Consider the following 21,780-nt stretch of genomic DNA (forward strand, 5'->3'; position numbering starts at 1 on the left):
ACTGTTCCACCAATGCAAAGGGGGATAAAGATTTCAGGGTGTCAAACATGGGGGACATGACAGCTAACAAATAAGGCGGTAAATGTAGTATTTAACATTAGTAAATCACCATCACATTCAGAGACATTTGTGTAGTTACTTGAAGTAAAAAGGTCATCTGTGAGAAAGTTTGTGGCCTCGACACCACATTGCCTCCGGGTCAGATGTTGTTGGAAATCTGCTGGATTTTCTGTATGGCACGAAAAGAGATTGCTTAATGACACAACACAAGCCCTGGTTTACTTTGAAAGTAATATGTTTTTGTTTTTTTTGTTTTTTCCGGTTCCTTTTCTAACTGCATCATACTTTTGATTGAAGCCACAGGGAAAACCAAATTATTAAAAAAATAATATCCTTTTTTTGACTGGAGGCGATTGGGTTTACAATTCATTCAGAGAGTATTCAGATCCCCTTTGCTTTTTTCACTTTTGTTATGTTGCAGCCTGATGCTACCATCGTGTAAGTTCATTTTTTTCTCTCATTAATCTACACTCAGTGCCCTGTAATGACAGAGTTTTATCAGAATTTTAGAATTTTTGCAAGTGTATTAAAAAGGAAAAATTGAAATATCACATTGACATAAGTATCCAGACCCTTTGCAACAACACTTGAAATTTAGCTCAGATGCCCCCCATTTCTCTTCATTGTTGCTGAGATGTTTCTACACCTTGATTAGAGTTCACTTGTGGTAAATTAGATTGATTGGACATGATTTGGAAAGGCGCACACCTCTCTATAGAATGAATCACAGCTGACAATGCATATCAGAGTGAAAACCGAGCCATGAGGTCAAAGGAACTGCCTGCAGAGCTCAGAGACAGGATTGTTGCAACACACAGATCTGGGGAAGGCTACAAAAAATTTCTGCTGAACTGAAGGTTCCCAAGAGCACAGTGGCCTCCATAATTTTCAAATGGAAGAAGTCTGGCACAACCAGGACTCTTCCAAGAGCTGGTTGCCTGGCCAAACTGAGCAATCGTGGGAGAAGGGCCTTAGTAAGAAAGGTTACCAAGAACCCGATAGTCACTCTGACTGAGCTCCAGAGATCCTGTGTGGAGACGGGACAAAGATCCAGAAGGACAACCATCACTGCAGCCCTCCACCGATCTGGGCTTTATGGTGGAGTGGGTGGACAGAAGCCTCTCCCCAGTGCAAAACACATGAAAGTCCACTTGGAGTTTGCAGTTTGACGAACTCTCAAGACTGTGAGAAACAAGTTTCTCTGTTCTGATGAAACCAAGACTGAACTGTTTGGCCTCAATTCCAAACGTTATGTCTGGAGGAAACCAGGACCGCTCATCACCTGCCCAACACCATCCCAACAGTGAGGCATGGTGGTGGCAGCATCATGCTGTGGGGGTGTTTTTGAGCAGCAGGGACTGGGAGATTGGTCAGGGTTGAGAGAAAGCTAAATGGAGCAAAGTACAGAGATATCCTTGATGAAAACCTGTTCCACAGCGCTCAGGACCTCAGACTGGGATGAAAGTTCACCTTCCAACATGACAATGAACCTAAGCAAACAGCCAAGACAACACAGCAGTGGCTTAGGGACAACTCTGTGAATGTCCTAGAGCGACCCAGCCAGATCCCTGACTTGAACCCAATGCGACATCTATGGAGAAACCTGAAAATGGCTGTTCTTCAACAGTCCCCATCCAACCTGGCCGAGCTTGAGAGGATTTGCTAAGAAGAATGGCACAAAATCCCCCAATCCAGGTGTGTAAAACTTGTTGCATCATACCTAAAAAGACTCGAGGCTGTAATTGCTGCTAAAGGTGCTTCAACTAAGTAATGAGTGAAGGGTCTGAATACTTATGTCAGTGTGATATTTCAGTTTTTTCTTTTTAATAAATTTACAAAAATTTCTACAATTTTGTTTTCACTTTGTCATTATAGGGTACTGAGTGTAGATTAATAGGAGAAAAAATGAATTTCGATTGTAGCTTCAGGCTGCAACATAACAAAAGTGAAAAAAGTGAAGGAGGTCTGAATACATTCTGAATGCACTGTTTGGGAAATGTGGTGTTAATGTGGAGAAACACTAGCACAAACAAAACTACTGGCATGAAATAAAGGCTACCTCCTGCATGGTCTCATTTGTTTAAAGTAATTACTAAGGTGTCACAATTAATTTGACAATGACATAGTGATTTTTTTAAACACTACATTTACCCCCTTTGAAATGCTTTTCATTGATTTCAAATTGCTCTTGCCGTGGCAGCCTAGCCATCACTACTGAATGAGCGCAGCGGAAACAATGATTTGCAGCAGGCCCTGGTGTCAACGCTGCTTCAACATGTCAGGATGTTGTGAAGAGCACTTTGCCAGCTGTCTCCTGCTCTGCAGGATAAATACACTCAGAGCTGACATTTATAAATATCAGTAGGCAGTCACCCCTGCACTTCAGGATAACACCCGGAGAAACAAATAAACCAAACACACATAAACACAGACAAGGAACAGGTACGCTCACACACCTGTGTATGAAAAGGTACTTACAAAGACAATAAAGTATGTGTACATATGAAAAGTCATTCATAGACTCATGCATGTGCTGGATTCATACACACACACCTCAAACATCTCAGACACTTTAAATAAACGTTTTCCTGTCAGCCCTGCTGTGGCTCTCTGAGGAAACCTGATGGAAGAAATGAGAGCTGCGTCACCTGGGATTTGTAACTGTTCACGTTTCTTTCACACACTGCAGAGGGAACCACTGTCATTCAGGTTTTTTCATTTCAGCTATGTCAGGGTCAAGCTGTTGCTTATAGCTAACAAACTGAACAGGAGCTCACAAGTTAGGGTCAGGATAGGGAAAGAAGCCAAGTGAGTGAAACTTCTTTGATTTTAAAATCTCCACCTGTTAACATCAAAGTGCTGAGGTGGTACAATGTTGTTGGAACTAAGGGAATTGCTGAATAAAATACCTAATTCAAGCTTTGACTTCAGCAAACTACTTTCTGACATGTGGATACAGACCTGAATTTGACTTCTACCATACCACCTTGTGCAAGAGCGCACGCTGTTTTTCCTTGTGCAGTGTCTGGCATTTTGACTGTTTTGTCCCATGTCCTTTTGGTATTGAGTATTTGGTTATACAGTTACCTGGTTAGTAGTTTAGTAGTTAAGTTTTAATGTTCAACTGTGCTTACAAAGGTTGCAAAGTTGCCTGTGGAGGCTCTGTTAAGAGTAACGTTAATACTTTGATTGTTGGTTACACAAAGTATCTTTTCTCTACACAGTAGTCCTCATGTCATACGGAAATCAAATTCTGAAACATAAAAAAAAAAAAGTTAAAACCCTGCTAATATATGGTTTGATATAGTGTTACTAAAGAATATACAATATGTTTTAGGAATCCATTGGTCAGGTTTGCTAATGCTTCTGTGTCAGACTAAACTTAATGGTAGGAACCTAGTAATAGTAATAACGAGTGAGTAAATCAAACAGCTATTCTCTTGTTATTTTCCTATCAGAATTGGAAAGAGGATCTGGCAGGTAGCGTCTGCAGGAAACTTCAATATAGTGCCTTGCTCCCATGGGAGCACAGAGCAACTAGTGAGGATATTTCACCACCATGTGGGCTATATAACACCCAGGGGACTGTACAAGCCAACAATCTATTAAATATATGAATGCCCCTTTGCCAGTACTTCCTCTCTGGACCAGAGAAATCGCTGCAGTGTTGACCTTATGAACAAAAAGATTCAAGTTAAAGTGAGGTTCTCTCTGGTGTACCAAAAGTTTAATAAACATGCTCTTTGTCAGAAGGCTCTGCTGGAAAAAGCACAGTGCTAAAAGATGAGCAGATGTCTCAAACAGGAAAGGCCTGTAACCTACAGTGCACCACTCTCTCCATGACACTAACTTAGCCAGCCAATTTAGTGTTTTGGGAGAGGTAATGTGTGGCAACTAATGACACTAACAATAAAGACAGTGTAATTTATGTTGCGTAAAACTGTGATTGTGCTGTAAAGTTATTACCGTTTGGCTTATTTGACAGACGTGGTCTACTGCTCTCTCCAGGCTGCTGTGCAATATAGCTATCATTTTGAATGAGAATAATACACTTTATTGCCTAAGTCCAGAACCTCTATTGGTCTATAGTAACAAAAGAGCATGGTATAATAAGCAATTAAGACACAGCAATCTTGTGCTTTTAATTGAATTCAGATTAGGGTTAGTAGTAGCCCTAAATGCTCATATTGAAATCTTGAATACAACTTTAAATGCTATTTTTTATGTAACATTACTTTCTGTTCTGCAAATTCCCCACAAAATTTGCACACTGACCTACATTTGGATCATACTGATCAACCCATGTTTACCCAGTGAAAGCTGAAACTAGAACACACGGGGAGAGCACAAACCTCCAAACATCCAAATAAATCATTATTTCAGTTTTAAGTTGAGTTGATTTCTAGACCCTGCAGTCATACCTATAGGATTTGTAACAAAGTGTCTATCTCGGTATATTTTCTGCATACAGCTGAAACAATCACAAAATTATCATTGTCTAAGTGGTCCACCACATTTCTCAAAAATGTGTTCATACATTTGTGAAATATCCTACTGACAGACAAATATCCTACTGACAGACATACAGGCAACAACATAAGCTCCTTGGTGAAGGTACAAAACAAAAATTAACACACCTGGGTAACCTGGGTCACATAACAAAAGGTGCTGCATGTAGAGGTGGCTCATTTCATTAATCTAAATTGAAACTAGGAAGCATTTCTAACAATAGAACCTTCTTTAATTTAACAGAGTGGATATAAGAGTCGTATTATGGCAAAAAGATTCTCTGAGATTTTGACGAAAATTAGTACTGTAACTAAACTATGTTGACCCCATGCCTCACTGCCCAAAGGTGTGTACATACCATTTGTGTGTACATACCATACGTGTTTACACAGTGCAGTGCTGTAGCCGACAGCTCCCATTAAGATCAATGTGGTTAACAAGCTGTTGTCGTGGATTTGACCCTCAGGTTAATGTCAAGCCTATGTGTTTTGATGCTGCTTAGCTTTGACACAGTGTTAAGATAGAAAAAGAAAGGTGTGTGTATCAAAGAAGGAGAATATTGTAAGGACAGTTAGAAACCATCCCATATCAACAAAAATACATTTTCTTGCATATTTTCCATTTCAAAATTCCGTACTTTTGAAGACCTTATTGTTATGATTGAATTTGAAGATTGTCGTTTTCTTTTCTGATGCTAATAGGGGCTAAAGATTATTCATCACATCAAGACATACTGTACCAAGACATACCATACAGTATGAAATGACAGTGGGTTTACTGATGTATATAATGTGTAATGCTGAGTATCAGAATAGTTACATTTCACAGATTTTGTTTGTAATGGGTAGGTTCTCTTGTGGATCAGCTATGCAGACATCTCTCTCTTTCTATCTCCTTCATCCTTCCATCTTTCCTTCCTGCTTCTTTCTTTTATTTCACTCCAACTATCCTGCTTTCCATCCGTTCTTCCACTTTCACTCATCCTTCCAGTCTTTTCTCATTTTATCTCTGTCTTGTTCTGTCTCTTTCATGTATCTCACTTTAATATTTGGCACCTTTGCCACACCAGTGAAACTTCACCAAAGATCAGCTAGAATCATACCTTGGGAGCTTGGCATCTGATTTGTGTGTGTGTGTGTGTGTGTGTGTGTGTGTCTGTGTGTGTGTGTGTGGCTAGAGGTATACTTTGTAAACTCTGGTTGCCCTTTACCTCTTTGGCCAATGTGACCCATATAACACAATGCTGTGTGGCAGGAGGAATCAGGTGAAAGTCATGTCTTCCTCTTGTAATAACACTTGACAGCTTTTCGGACACTACTGGAATCGTCCTGAGGTGGTAAAGCCCACCCATGTGGTACTCCATTCAGATTAAATCAAACAGTACAGAAGAATTTGAATTAGAAATGTAATCACTCTAATTGTAAAGATTTAAAAACAAAACAAAAAAAAGATGGCTGTATTTGGCTTGGGAACATTGCTGCAGAAACGTAACAACATTTAAGATGCTAGATGCAGTATGTAAACATCAATACATCATTTCCACAACAGTCTCCTTAAGACTTACTTTGTGTAACATCTGTACCATTGCAATTGTATTTTTGGTGTCTTGTAAACTCACGTGGGTTGGGCATTTTTGTGTGCATGACACCAAAAAAAAAAAAAAAAATCAATCAATCAATAAATATGCACTCATGTAGTATAGCATATTAGGCAGCAGATTGTAGCCATAAATGAAAATCTATGAGGTATGTATGCTGAGGTGGACAAATATATAAGATGGAATAAGTGCTGAGCTAGAGATCAAACCATTGTAAGTAAAGATGTTGCTTTGGCACCATTTTTAAATAGAATTTGTATTTAAATTTATTTATTGGAAAAGCCAGTAAGTTGATTTTAAAAGAATGCCCTGGTCCTGTGGTGGTGAGACAAAGTTTTTAACAGATTGTTAGTTGATTCATCGTTGCAAAAATAACAGTTAGTAGGCAGCAGGACCTTTGGCTAATGAATCACTCACATTTGTCCTGTGTCTTTTGATTAAAAGGTGGCACTGCCTACGAGCATTTCAGTTTGTTTAATCTGAAACAATGTCCACACAGTAACTGTGAACTGCCAACCCATACATTAGCAACTAACGTGATGGTAGCTCACTGATCAAATCATACAGTCATTGCTTTGCTTACATCACTAAGTGGGGTGTGTTTGGGTGCCACGTAAGGACAAAGAACGAAGGAGCAAGGAAGTTTGAGAAGTTTTGAGTTAGTTGCAACTGTGGTTGATTAAGCCTAGTTTGGGCAAAAAAAACAGCCAGCACTGAAGTCACTGCCAAGGTAGGCAGAAAACAGTTTTCTTTGTTCTAACATCAGTTTCACTGTTCTCATCTTTGATGCTCTCTTTTCTTTGGCGACAGCCAACAAATCAGTTCTTTTTATTATTTGCAAGCGCATCGGCACGCTGAGCACTGTAATGAGTGCAGTCCAACCACAGACACTGACTGATTTGAAATTCAGATTCAGTACTGTTTGTGAATCAGTTTCACTCATTCACTTTTAAGCGTCATTCCAGTGAATCATTGACACATGAATTGAACCAGTAGACAATACTGACACACAAGACCTCTGCATATTTTCGTAGACTAATTTTGTTCTACCGTGTTTAAAAAAACTGTCTGTAGCATAAATGCATGATGAATGGGTGAAGGAGGACTTATGTACCCTTGGAGCCCACTGCCTACTTATCTAACTAAGAATGTATTCAGTAGAGTGCAAATCTCGGCCTTGTGTATTTCCACTTTTTTTAACTATATGGAGCGGCGTGGCTCAGGAGGTAGAGCGGTTGTCCGGTAACCGGAGGGTTCCTGGTTCGATCTCCAGAGCTCCTCCAGAGTGTGTCGAAGTGTCCTTGAGCAAGACACTGAACCCCTCACCGCTCCTGATGGACAGCTAGGCGCCTTGCATGGCAGCCTCTGCCGTCAGTGTGTGAATGCAAGGCAAAACATTGTAAAGCGCTTCGAGTGGTCCATTTACCATTTACCATATGCTACCCTATGTGCTGAGCAAAACTTGGGAGAGACTTGGCAACCAGCTGTTGTTTTCAAATTAAATTACTGTATGAAGTCTAAGAAGTGGCAAAGAAGAAGAACAGGCATTACAATTAAAAGTGGTAGTCAGTTTGTGAATTGCTATAGGATATGATCCAGCTAAAAAAAAAATTCATGAAGACTACTGCTGTGAATGTCAGATTAATGTCACCAACAAGGCAAAAGGCATGTCATTTATTATTGGCACAACCAATCTGATGCACACACACACACACACACACACACACACACATATACACACACAGTTCACTAAGTCTGGATAGATATGATGATTTCTTGTTCAAATAAAATGTTATTTCTAAACAAACACATGCTGGTACTCCAGTTAGGCCCACCCCTTATTACTTTTTGTTGGGTTGGGATTTAGGCCAGTAACTTTGGAAAACTACTAGCCACAGTGGCTGGCGAGCCAAAATGCTAATGTAAAGCCCTGCTATACAACCCATTCTACTAAAGTCCAGTTTTACTTTAACATGATGTTATATTTCAGGCATGTACCACCATATTGGTAGGAGAATGTCACGTGTTTGGAATCAGTATTGATGGCAATATGCCATGCAGGAAGAATATAAACTCTCTGTAATACAGTTCATTACACTGGGGAAGTAACTGCATTGTATGGACTAAATTTGCTATGAAGCAAAGCCTGTGTCTACATCCAGAAAACAGAAAATACTTAAAATGTGTTTAAATGTTTAAATGCTGTGGTGGGCATTTAATATTTTTTCAATGAGTAAGTCAAAACAAATTCCCCACACCACCCTCGAGAGTCCAAAATAAGAGAGAGGGAAGCATGTAGGGGTGTTTAAGATCAATATATTTGCACAGTGAACATCAGAGGAACATGCATAAAGAATAAACAGAGTTGGAGGGGAGTGGAGAAAAGAGGGAGAGAGACATGGAAAGACAAGGGTGGAACAAAAATGGCTTGAGACTGATGGAGGACAAAAATGGCAGCCCAAAGCAGAGAAAAGGGAGTTCAAACAGAGTGGAAGAAATAACAAGAGAGGAGAGAGAGAAGAGGGAGCGAGGTGGTATGTTGAAAGAGGGAAGATGGGTACAAAAGATGCGCACACAAACTAGATAAAGGAGGGAAGAAAAGAGACTGGAGGAGAGAGTTCATATGAGGTGAATGAGATGGGGGGGGCAAAGAGTAGAAAGACGGGATTGAAGCGAGAGGTGAGTGCTGGAAATGTAAGTGAAAAGGAAGAAACGAGCAAGGAATAATGAATGGCAAGGAAGGAAAGGATGCAGTAAAGAAGGGGAGGGGGCAAAGGAGAGGAAGATTAGAATTAGCGAAAAAGTAGAACAGAGGAGAAGAGGAGGGGAAGCGTCTGAGATACAAGTGTAACTAATGTGGGTGAAATCATCAGGGAGCCCCCAGCTACGACTCTGCTGGGAGATCGCACTAATCTAGCATACTGGCTTTTATTAATTAATCAGTTATGAGACAGAGAGAGAGAGAGATGGAATGGAATGATGGAGAAAGAGACTTAAGAGAGGGGAAAACAACAAGGAAATGGAGAATGAAAGTGTGCGCAAGACAGAGAGATACTCTAATATTCCAGACTCCAGGGTCTAGACAGTGACTCAGCTTTCAATTTTCAGCGAACAGTTCCCCTGTGGTCAAAATTATGTATAAGGCAGATAGGGAAGAGAGTTAGAGTTAGCGAGTATGATTTTTTTGTTTTGTTTTTTTTTGTTTGTTTGTTTTTTAAGTTAGTGTGAGGAACTGTGGTCCTTTTTTTTGTTTGTTTGTTTTGTGTTGTTTTTTGTCAAATCAGTAGTTTACAGCTTTTTGTGTGAGTGGTTTGGCACCCTCCAGTAGTATGTGATAATATAGCGCAGGTCTCATCAGCTTATTGTTATAATTATGTAACACAAAAGAATTTAAATCAAAGGCTAGAGTAACTGAAATGAAGTTATAGTTTTCTAATACTTTTTAACTGACAACAGTTACAGTCCTCCTCTTAGCTCAACGTTATGCTTGGTCTTATCTTTCACAGTCAAACTGTTTGTGCTGCTAGCTAAAGTATGTCTGCCAGCTAACACAAGTTAACTTTAGGCAGTTAAACTAATAATGTTAAAATCAGTTATTCGCTGCAACAATTGGACCAAGTTGGTTTGAAGACAAACAAACTCATTAGGTTGAGGGCCTTCCCTTTTCCCACAAAACAAATTAAGATGATTCCATTCAGTCCTTGCCATTATGTAACCAGATCATGCAGTCAACATGCTTTTGCATGTTCATGACAGTGAACCTCTGAAAATTTGTAATCAAGCAATGAAACACAAGAGGGAAGGTTGTGTTGTGCGATGCTGGCACAGGCGTGTTATGGTCATACACAGTAGGTCAGTGGCTGAGTGCAGTGAATCAGCACACCAGCAAATGAGTTACAGGGGAGTCTGATATTGTGTTTAAACCACAATTTCATTCTTCATTCATTATTTATTTTTATGATTAACTGTTGAGAAAACGATTCCAGAAAGAAAAATTGCTCCAGCATCTGCATGATTGCTAGGTGGCCATCACACTGTCAAGCAAGAGAGGCAGCAGCAGTGGCAGCATTCTTTGTTTTCTGAGGTTTGCAAGCAGTGCAGTGGCTCAAAAGATTGTCAGTGTCACTTCAGCATAGCTTAACCAATCAAATTTGTTAGAATCTAACAAAGTAGGACTTACAACATGTTAGCAATGTCCAGAGCAGCACCTCAAGTTAAAGTTCCAATGAGAAGAGCCGCCTATTATTTAGTAATCAGGCAGCACCCATTGAAACTGACAAAGTTTATTGGCGCCTTACTGTGTACAGGCTGCCACAGTTCCATACTTCAGTCACTTTGTAGGTATCAAAGATAAACAAGGCGGAATGGTGCATACAGAATTAGGCCTACATACATTTTGATGCCTCTCAGCCCATCAAAATGTGAGACCAGAGCTAACTGGTCAACTAATCCCATGTAATAATACATAATATAATATAATATAATATAATATAATATAATATAATAATATAAGCAATAACTTCATGCAGAAGATGTGACCAAAGCATTTTGTCTGTCTATTCCTATACAGACAGCATGAGACTGTGGTGCCTCTTGAAGACCCCATTGTTACTGAGGTGACATCGACGCTACAGGAATGGGCTTTACTATGGAAGCAGCTCTATGTGGTAAGCAATGCAACTGTTTCTTTGACTACCTGTTTCTGTGACCACCAGCCATAGCTCCAGTATTACTAGACAAGAGGCATTTGAGCTGCCTAATGTCCATCTATAATTACCATGATATGTTAAACATGGCAGCTATGCTAATCAGTTCATTAATGAAGGTAATCAAATTATTTATTAATATGAACCTGTCTTTTATGCAATCAATGTGTAAATTTATGCAGTAAGGTGCTTGAAAATCTAATCAGGTCACCTTCTCCATAGGGGGAGCCTGTGATGTGAGTGTTAAGTTTCTGTCATGCATTGTTCTACTCACAGACAGACAAGCAAGCTGTCATTGTGAGGACATAGAGTCCCTGTGTACTATGTCAGCGGCGCTTAAAAAAGGCTAAAATGCAGTTATGAAGCCACCCTAACCAGGTCTAATGTATTAATAAGCTCTGTTACACTCTTGCTACATTTGAAAACCTTGTAACTTCAGTTTTAGTGATTTCATTTGTATTGTTTTCAGCTGAAGGAGGGTCCTTGGTGAATTGAGTTTTGGTTTTAAGAAACCCTCTCCAAACCTATTGAAAAATGCATCGTCCTAAAGCAAAAGTGATTTTTCTTACTTTGAAAGGCTGACATATTAGAGATAGGTCTCCACTTGACAGCAATCAACATGTAACTAACATTTGGTGAGTGTGTGTGTGTGTGTGTGTGTCACTTTCAGTCTGTCACTTTATGCACGTTTGTGTGTGCGTATGTGTGTTTGTTTTGCAGTTTACTCTGGTGTTCAAGGCCAATTTCAGATAGGGTATTAAAGAGTTGAGAATGTGCCATGAGTTGTTCTTTTCTCTCTGTTTAGCTTGTTATGCTTTCTATTTTTCCATGTTTTGAAGGGATTTGACCCTAATGTTCTTCACTCTGCATATCTTTTTTTTTTTTTTTTTTTTAAAGTGAACATCTCTAATTTGTGGATTGCCGACAAGAAAAACTTTGGACACTGAACATGGCAGTTGCATTTACTTAGATCCACATAGTTTATTCATGAGTCCTGCAAACTTAAATAATTTTGACTTGCTAATAAATATACTTTTGTTACAAACACTAAGCACTCAGCAAGACTAATCAGATTGGCTGAAACTACTCTTCCTTCAAAAGCTCGCGTTGATGAGGGTCCCCTATTTTTTTGGACTTACGATTCTACGCGATCGAGACTTTTGGGGGTTTTCCATCTCTGCTAGGGATGTTGGAAACATAAACTTTGAGGAAATGCTCCTTTTGTCCGTTTGTTTGTCTTTTAATTAGCCCCCCAAAAAACATTACATTAATCAGTAACTGAAATAATCACTGCCATGAATAAGGGAATAAAATAACTGCTGAAGCATCTTTGAAATGAAATTGATCATGTCTCAAATGACATATAGAGTGACATTTAGCAGTTTTGGTGCCATCTAGCGGTCTTATATCACAATTATACTCACCTATTTTTTTTTTTTTATAAATATGTGTGTGTGTTTTTCTCTTTCTTTGAGGTCAGTAAACTATGGAACCCTGTGATGCAATATTCATTCATGCTATTGAAGAGACTTTTGCATATCATTGGGACAGTGATGAAATTCAGATGGACAACTCAAGAGATCAATGAGAGGATGGTGGGTGGGTCTTAATCGGGTTCCTTCTTCATGAGTTTTCTGCTCTGTACAGAGGGGAGAGCCTGGGATGAGGCTATATGATAGTGGTTAAATCCCCTGCTAAACAGTAAGCAGTGACGTCTGTGTTGCCTGCCATTCATTCCTGTGATGTTGCTGTCAGTTTCTCTGCCCTGTTTTCTCTGTCACAGTCTTAGACTAGTCACTCTCTCTCCCTCCTCTGTCCACTGTCTCTACCTACTGACGGCCCTTTGTACTGCTCGTCTGTCTCCTTCTCTGTCAGTTCCTCTCTCTTCAATTGTTGCTCTTTGTGTTTTTATCCAGAGCCTTTTGTTTTTCTTCTGTGGCAGAGTTGAAGAGATAAAAGACAAAACTGTCTTTGCGGGGTTGTGCTTGACAGATTTGCCATTTCCATCCCGGCAGACCTTGTATTAGTATGTGTGTTTTGTCTCTGAAAAAACAAACGCCTCCTACAGTAAATCTACAGTAAAGGATGAATCTAACAGCGATGGATTGATGCTTAAGTTTTGGATAGAGGGAGGGAGAAGATAAATGAGGAAAAAGTAAAACAATCAGAATATAAATGGACAGAAAGGAGGATGTAGATGTGTGTGTGTGTGTGTGTGTGTGTGTGTGTGTGTGTGTGTGTGTGTGTGTGACCCACCAAGGAAAAACAAACCCACTGCATTCAAAGCTTTACCATGGTATACTATATTACTTATGAGAGGTTAATGACTTTTTTGTGACCTCTATTATGTAATATATTGATTTATGTAAAAATGGTCTCCTGTTAACTTAAATGAATCTTCTCTAAGGCAAGGGAATGTCATGTGCTCAGCCAACAGTGCAAATCTGATGCCAGTAAAAGTATTAGGGCCCTATCTTGCGCCAGACTCCCTAAACCCGCTATCTGCGGATTTAGGATTTAGGAAGAGGCGTTCCCCCGTAAAATTGCTATCTTGTGCACCTCCCGCTATCCGCAAAACACCTGCGCTACCCGCTATATTATGAATAGGCGTGTTTTGGGCGTTACGCCAGTTAAACCAACCAGTGTGCCAGGTGCCATTGCCTTTAAGGGCAGGATGCGCTATCCTAAATCCTAAATCCTAAACCCGCGATGGAGAGAGGGAGGTAGATTTTCTCAGAGCTTCTACTGAGGCTAAAGCAAGTTGGCTATATACATATGATATATTATATTATAGGCGAGTTAATTCGGGAGGTGGAGCCACATGTGTCCAAGTGGACGTGTCACAAGGTTGTACTGATTGAGTAAAATCCCCGGGTCACACCACACACACACAAGAGGCAGAGGTGGAACTATGTGTAAACTAATTTATTGACAAGGTAGATTGGGCAAATACAATATTAAAATAATAATAAAAATATAGCACAGCTGCTGGCTTATGATAAAACAATAAAACGTGCTGGCGTAAGTGTCCAATTAAAACAGTCTTTCCTCTAAACAGTCTATGTGAGTAATATACTCAGTCCATTCCGGCGGCGTCCCGGTATCAGTCCGACCGTGTGCGTGGCGAGGCTCCGTCGGGGCGCGCATTGAAGCCGCCTGGGCGCGCTCTCCTAACAGCCCAAACTTTAGGGATAGCGGATAGCGGGTGGTCAGGACCACCCGCTATCCGCTATCCCTAAAGTGTGTGCGCAAGATAGCAACTTTAGGGATAGCGCATGAAACACGCCCACGACGCACCTCCAGGCGCAAATGATGCAGTCGGCATAACGGAGAGCGGGTAGCGGGTGGCACAAGATACCGTTTAGGGATAGTGGAAGCTCCTAAATCCGCAATTTGCGGGTAGCGGGTCATGGCAGCGGATAGCGGGTGGCACAAGATAGGGCCCTCAGTCACTTAATCTCTTTGGTTGTGATTCAGTACATTTTACTACAATATATTTCATCCACTTTTTGGTTGTAGCCTGTATTTTCAAAATCTAATAAACTCAAACATGGGTAGTTGCTAAATCACTGCACTGCTTTTTTAGAATGCTGGAATTGACCCTTTAACATTCATTGTGATTGGTGGAGATGACCACAGGCTCCTGTGTACACAAAATGCCACTGCTGAAAGAATGTGGAGGGATTTACAAGAACTGATGCTTTTGGAACAAACAAGAAGCGGCATCCACTGTATTTCTTATGTATCGGATGCTGTTGCAGTAAATGACAATGTGTGTGGTCATTAATCAATTTCTAAATCATTATGACACCCTGCACCAGTATTGAAAAGCTGGTTGCGGATAAGAGCCTAAATATCCCTCTGATATCAGTTTCTGAAGCTGTATAATATTGTTTTTTTATTGTGCTATAATATCTGCAATAATTTACAGATATTAGTATAATATTGTAAAACTTTTATGCTTGTTTGGTTGAACTTGGCCCCCTCCTGCACGTTGGCCATCCATCACACATTATGCCTCTCGGGTTGCTGTGACTACATTCATCCTTAGATCAAGTTGATCACACACAAACACACACAAACATACACACATTGCACACTAATGCTGTCTCAGCCAGTAGAAATTATATACCATGCACATTTATCAATTGCACATTTATCATTGACAACGCACACACATTTTGCATCAAGCTTAACTATTTAACCAGCCATGTACAATAATATTACAGTGTGTTAGTACCCAGCATGCTTAGAGGTCCTGCAAGGCTGCCAAGCAGTTGTTGTAACCACCTGCCTGAACAGTACCATCATCACACCCTTGCCCAAGAAGTCAAATCCAGTGTTCATGAACGACCTCTGCTTCATGGCCCTGACCCTCATAGCGATGAAGTGCTTCAAGTGGATTGTCATGCCGCACATCAAAGCCCACTTCTCTGCAAACTTTGAGCCTCTTAAAGCCAACCAGTCCACTGATGATCAATGTCCTCCACACTTCATCTCACCCTGACCCACACCTATTGCACACTCCTCCTCATTGTCTTCAGCTCTGCATTTCAGGCCATCATACCACCACAGCTGGTGGAGAAGCTGAGGTTGCTGGACATGGACACTGGCACCTGCATCTGGATCCTGGACGTCTTAACAAAGAGGCAGCAGATAGTCAGGGTTGGCAGCCACACATCAGACACATCTCAGTGAGCATGGGTTCGCCTCAGATTCAGCACCAACCATGTCATCAAGTTTGCTGATGACACAACAATGGTAGGTCTCATCAGCAATGGCAGTGAAACAGCATACATGATGGAGATAGAGCAGCTCTCAGCATTGTGTAAGTGCCATTACTTCTCCTTCAGTGTTGACAAAACCAAGGAGTGGGTCTTCAACTTCAGGAGGGACTACCTACATCAATCCCTGCTGACCATTAATGGTACTGCCATGGGAAGGGTCAATTGCACAAAGCTCTTTGGAGTACATCTGGCAGACGACCTGACCTGTAACATCTGACACCATGGCCATCATAAAGAAGGCCCAACAACTGCTCCGACCCCCCTCACCCCAGACACTAAAGAAGGCAAGTCTCTCAACTCTAGAGAGGCACCACTGAAAGCTCCTTAAACTACTGCATCACAGCTTGGTTAGGAAACTGCAGTTTCTGAGCATAAACAACTGGACATGATAGTGAAGACAGCCGGGAAGCTTGGTGCCCCTCTCATCCTCTTGCTGGATATTTACCAGCAGCACTGCACATCCAAAGCCTTCAGCATCGTGAAGGACCCACACCCCACCCTTCCTACAGCCTGTTCCCCCTCCTGCCATCTGGAAAAAGGTGCAGGAAATACTGAGGATTAACAAATAAGTAATTCCTACATACATCCTGAATGGCTGATTCAAGGCTGGAGTCCCTAGCAGGTTTAGACAGATAAAAATGGATATTTGAAGTCAAGTGTCATCAAATAACTGCTTTTAGACACTTGACAATGGGAGTCTCAGTCCCCTGCAATGTGGTTTGTTAAGTGTGTGGATGTAATTTGAACCAGTTGCAGGAAACAACTCCAAAACACCAAATTTTATGCGTAAGGAGACAGAGTTTGACATCTGATTGCTAGCAGTTCCTCATGCTTGGATTAAACAAAAAATAATAATAACAGCAACTGCAGTCTGAACTGATGCTAATTTTCATTTATTTCTTTGTTCTTTGTTAACTTGCATCACCAGAATGTCTAGCCTGGCAGGATCACCATTTATTAAAACTCAGTATCAAAGATCCAGGCCACTCGTGAGTCCACATGACTTTCACATGCAAGTCAAATTGGCTTATGATTGCTGTGTAATCATGCACTACAGCAAACCAAATACACAAATGCACTGTTAAAAAGTAAACTTTTCCACTGGTTTAGGCCAAAGTAAACAAACTGTAGGTGTGGTTGCACCCAGTGACACACTGGCACATATGGATGCAAATAACGTGCAAACAGAGACATACAAATGCATCTACTGCTTAACACACTCACACTCTCTCGTGTTATTTCTTACTCTATTCCTCTCTCTCTCTCACACTCACACACACACAGGAACAGCACATCTAATGACACTCACACACAACCACCTATGCATTACACTGTCACAGATGGATGAACGCGGTCCACAAACATACAGTGACAATTTGAATTCTCAGTAAATGGATGTTGGGTTGCACTGAAGCCTGCAGAGGTGACATCCTGACACGCCGTGACATACAGGAAGGAAGCGGAGCAGAAAGACAGTGACACATACACACACACACAGTGTATCAAAGAAGTGTGTGTATGCTCTTTGCACACCGCCATGGGGAATTTGCACTTTGCTGGATGTGAGAGAAAGTGTGCATGTTGGTGTGGACAGTATGTGTGTGTGGTAAACAAAGAGAAAGGGGGGGGGGGGGCGACTTAGAGAGGGGAAGTGTGTGTTAGAGAGAGGGAATGACTGGGAGCGACTGGGAAAGACCACAAGAAAGCAATAGAGGAAGAGAGAAGAAGCATCAGAGAGAGAAAAAGAAAGAAATTTTAACACAAAGTATAGCGAAACAGGCAGCATGCGAAGGGTTGGACAGTCTCTTCCCTTTCTCTCTCTCTCTCTCTCTCTCTCTCTCTCTCTCTCTCTGGACTGTTTTCCTCTGCCTCTGTCTCTTCTCCCTCTTTCTCGTCTCTTTTACATTCTTTTTTGTCTGTGTGCACGTGTGTGTAGGAGGGATAGATGTGTGAACAGGAAGGAGGGAGGAGCGCGAAGGGTGACAACAGAACAATGATGATGGAGGGATTGAAAGATAGATGAACAGACAGGAGGAGACATCTCTCCGCTGTTGTTAATAGTGCAGGCTGTGTGAGTATGTGTCAGGAGGATGGAAGTGTGAAGAGAAGAGGAGAGCGAGCAGAGAAAGTATAAGAAAACAGAACAGGGGGGTAAGAAGAGGGAGGACAGGACGGAAAGACAGTGGGAGGGAATCTGTCGTCCTTGTCCAGCTCTTTCAGCTTTAGATCACAGTGACATTTTCATTACATGTAAGAAATGGGCGACTGTACACAAAGAAAGGCAAGTGAGTGCACACAGACACATACTAAAGAGTTCCTGTCTGAAATGCTCTATACTGTTTGTATTGATGGGGAAAAAGTCTTAAACTGAAGTTCATCATTCAGTATTTCATAAATTAGCTTGTGGGTGAAGTCCAACAGTGGACGTAACCCACTGGATTTGATGAGCATGAAACTAAGACATTTAGATAATCTTGCTATAGGTATCACCATTGGCATTGAGTGTGGTGACCAGTTTATAGTTCTGATGTTTTGTACATGTCCCCCAACTTGAAAATGTCATCACACCAGCCCCTGCCACACTAGATAACTCAAAAAATAAGAGATGGAATGGATTTACTTCAAATGACTTGTTAAATATGCAGACCTATTTTGTTTGTATTGCAAAAGTTGACATATAAAAATCCAAATATGTTTGGTGTATTTTATCTGTTTTTAAAAAACAGATTTTTGTTGTTTTCTTTATTTGTGACATGGCTATAATTATGATTAAGTACATAATCTTTTATCTTAGGTTAGGGTAGTATTTTGTGTACACAGGAGCCCGTGGTCATCTCCACCAATCACAATGAATGTTAAAGGGTCAATTCCAGCATTCTAAAAAAGGCTAGTATTTAAGGATACAGACCACTGATGATACTCTAAAAAATGACATGAAAATAAGCAATCATACCATGCTAATAATAACATAATAATTACTGAGATTGTACTCTATTCATGAGATATTTACATTTGCATTTGCTGTTGTGAGATTCATAAGCCTCAGTGGTATATCAGAGGCATATTGCCACACTAAATCTGAAGTACAATAATCTGAGCTCATCCATAAAGTTAAAGTGGCAGTAGTTATTACATTACTGTTTCACTGAACAACAGTAGTAAAATAGGTAAAAAGCATTAAGTAAGAAAAAGCATTAGTAAACAAGTGCATTTTAGTAAATAAAGATAATCCAAATCCACCCAATTACACATTTTTCATTTGACAATTTCATCTCAATTTGCAATCATCAAGCAAGTCACCTTCCTCCTTATGTGCTCCTACAGCTACAGCTGCAATAGCGTATTGTCTTCAGAGAAGGAAAATGTTTCCAAGTATATTTACAGAAATTGCAGGAAAGACAAAAACAAGACATTTAAAGGGTATTTTATCCGCAACAAGCTTCTTCAGTTCTGAACTGAAGAACCCTCTTGGATGAGAATCTCTAAACCATCCAGCTGACCTTGATTCAACCCTTCATGGACAATGATCCATTACGTGTCCTTACCAACATCTTAAATCTAATGGTATGTTTTATGAAACTTTGGTGTCTTGTACTCTCCACAAAAAATCCTATGACACACAGAAAGTGATCAATTAGCAGCAATAGTGGCTCATTCTGAATAAATAGAACTCAGAACTGGGTTGTTAGTATGAGCAGTGATAGCCACCATGCCTGACCAGAGAAAGGCAAAGAAAAGAGCACCACCTACAGAAACTTAGACTTCATCCACAGAAAATCCACTCCCACACCCACACTGTTTGATTGACAGGTGATCTCTGGGACAGGCAGTGCAGAAACACCACAGTGAGCAGCGCTTATCACTGAAGATGGAACCAAATTAGAGATAATTGGGAACTTGATGATTGCCACCACTCCATAACCTTTAAAACCATTAAAAACCAGCCGGTCTGTGATGAAACTGAGTCTTCCAGCAGATTCGCAGATTCAGTCCCTCCTTTTTAAACCTGAATCTGTGGTTAAAGTTGTGAGGTAGCCATGTGGGAAGAGACCATCAAAGCATTAAGTCACAGATACGGGTCACACACACTCCTAGTTTGACAATCTTTTTAGAGCTGAGCAGGCAGACACACACTGTACTGTAAGATGTTGTACAACAGGCACCAAGGCGTTGACAGTGTGCTCACTCTGTTGCACACACATACACTCATACATTTACATACACACATGCTTAAGCATGCATGTAGACATGAACAGCTACATGAAGCACTTTGCAGCGAAATGTGCTCGACATGACAAAGACTTGAATTTGACCTCCTTGCTCTGAGAGGGAGAATACAGCACAAAATCATTATGGCAGAGGACAGAACAATGACAAAAATGTCAGGAGAAAGTGGCAGACAGAAAAACGGGGGCATACCAAGACCGAACAGACAGCAGGCGAAAGGCGGTCAAATGCGTCAGTATTAGAGAGATATAAAGGGACAAGAAGACAGAGGAGACTGTCATCAAAACTGGCAGATCCACAGAAAGAGAGCAAAGGTGAAAAATCAACAGCAGTTTCCCCACCTTCCTGCTATACTGAAATAAAACTATGTAAATAGAAGGGGGGAAGGGGGCGAGGACGAGACACATATCAAGAGCCAGAAAAACACCAACACTTGAATGTAAAAGTCAGTAAAAAGAGGAGGGCATAAAAAAAGATACTGAAAGATCATTGCTCCTCACCACAAAAACACACCACTGAACAAAAATCAGTCAAAAGAAGATAGCTTTGTACACTTTGCTATGCTCTTTGCACTGAGGCATTTTATTCCAAAAAACACCCCGCCTCAAATTTGCTCTCAAATATTGATGATTGAAAGAAATGAAAGATACCCTTTGTTGATTGTTTGGTCTGTGGTTTAATGGGGATTCTTCCTTTGACTGCCTCGGTCCAGACTCATGTCTGGAGATAATTGGCGTTTGGTCAGCAGGGTTTGTTAAGGATACAGCTTTGGAGTACGTCAAGAATAATATAAATAATAGTAATGAGTTGAAAAAGTCGGTTGTTGGGTGGCTTGGTGTTTTCTGACTGGTGTGTGTGTGTGTGTGTGTGTGTGTAGGTCAAAATGAATGGGAGGCAATGTTCTCAACAAGTTAGCTACTGCCCACAGAAACCTCATAATCAAAACTAATGCTCGCTATTTAAACTGTGGGCAATTACTTTATGTAAAATTCATACATATGATTCATTGATATTTTGACAAAAATACAATCCCTTTCGTACATGAAACAGAAGACAGACCCAGAAGACATTAAAAGCTGCTTTTTAAAAAGATCTACGGAATGACAGTCTGAGTCGAACACGTCACAAAGTTGCTGCGATCAGACAGATTTCAAATATGTTGCTCAAACGATATTTGGTAGAAAAATAAAATAAGTTTGGGCACCGAGGCGTCCTTAAAACTATGTAAATAGGACCATTCAGTTGTCATGATGGCCAGGGCTGTACTGTAAGAGACCTTTCTCACAGCAGCTATTTAGACATGAATACCAGGTAAACATGGGCATTATTAATGATATGATAATTAAGGCGCTATTCCAAAATGTCCTTACCAGATTTACTTTAAAATAATGTTTCAACATCAATATCAACTTCAGCATTTTTTAAGATATCTCTCTTTGTCTGAACTGCTTGTTTATACATTTATGAGTTACTCACACACAGCAAAATCTTCAGTGGTGATGTGTGATGTTAGATGTTACTCTTTTCAAGCAACAAATTTATTCTAATTTCTAATTGGCAAAGCCACCATGTCTACAGGTTTTGCTACAGTAAGGACACGTTTTGCCAGCCAACTTGAAAAGAAGAAGAAAAAAGTGTGTGCTTGAGCATAGATATTTGCGTGTGTATTTTTGACTGATTTGCATAAAAATATGACTTTTGAAACATCTATTCTGTTCTGTTCTCAGCTCTGTTGGGGCAACTCAGGATACAGCGCAGGAGTAAACAAACAAATTATGGGAGTTATTTCAAGTCACTTTGGGTCTCTTGAAAAATACATTCAACTTCTGCTCTATTGCTTTACTCAAGAAACACTTTCTCTCTGTCTTCCTTTCCATATCTCTATCTCATTCTG

General features: G+C 40.5%; 1 protein-coding gene across 2 annotated transcripts in view; it reads left to right on the forward strand.

Moving 5' to 3' along the window:
• The window catches only part of LOC115359046 (dedicator of cytokinesis protein 3-like), a 260,901-nt gene that overhangs the window by 129,477 nt on the left and 109,644 nt on the right, over positions 1–21,780 (forward strand). For both annotated transcript variants that reach the window (XM_030051275.1, XM_030051277.1), the window contains exon 5: positions 10,737–10,833. In XM_030051275.1, the coding sequence (XP_029907135.1) occupies positions 10,737–10,833 (97 nt within the window). The remainder of the gene's footprint in view (positions 1–10,736; positions 10,834–21,780) is intronic.

Source organism: Myripristis murdjan, chromosome 5, assembly GCF_902150065.1.
Source record: "Myripristis murdjan chromosome 5, fMyrMur1.1, whole genome shotgun sequence".
Taxonomy (NCBI): Eukaryota; Metazoa; Chordata; class Actinopteri; order Holocentriformes; family Holocentridae; genus Myripristis; species Myripristis murdjan.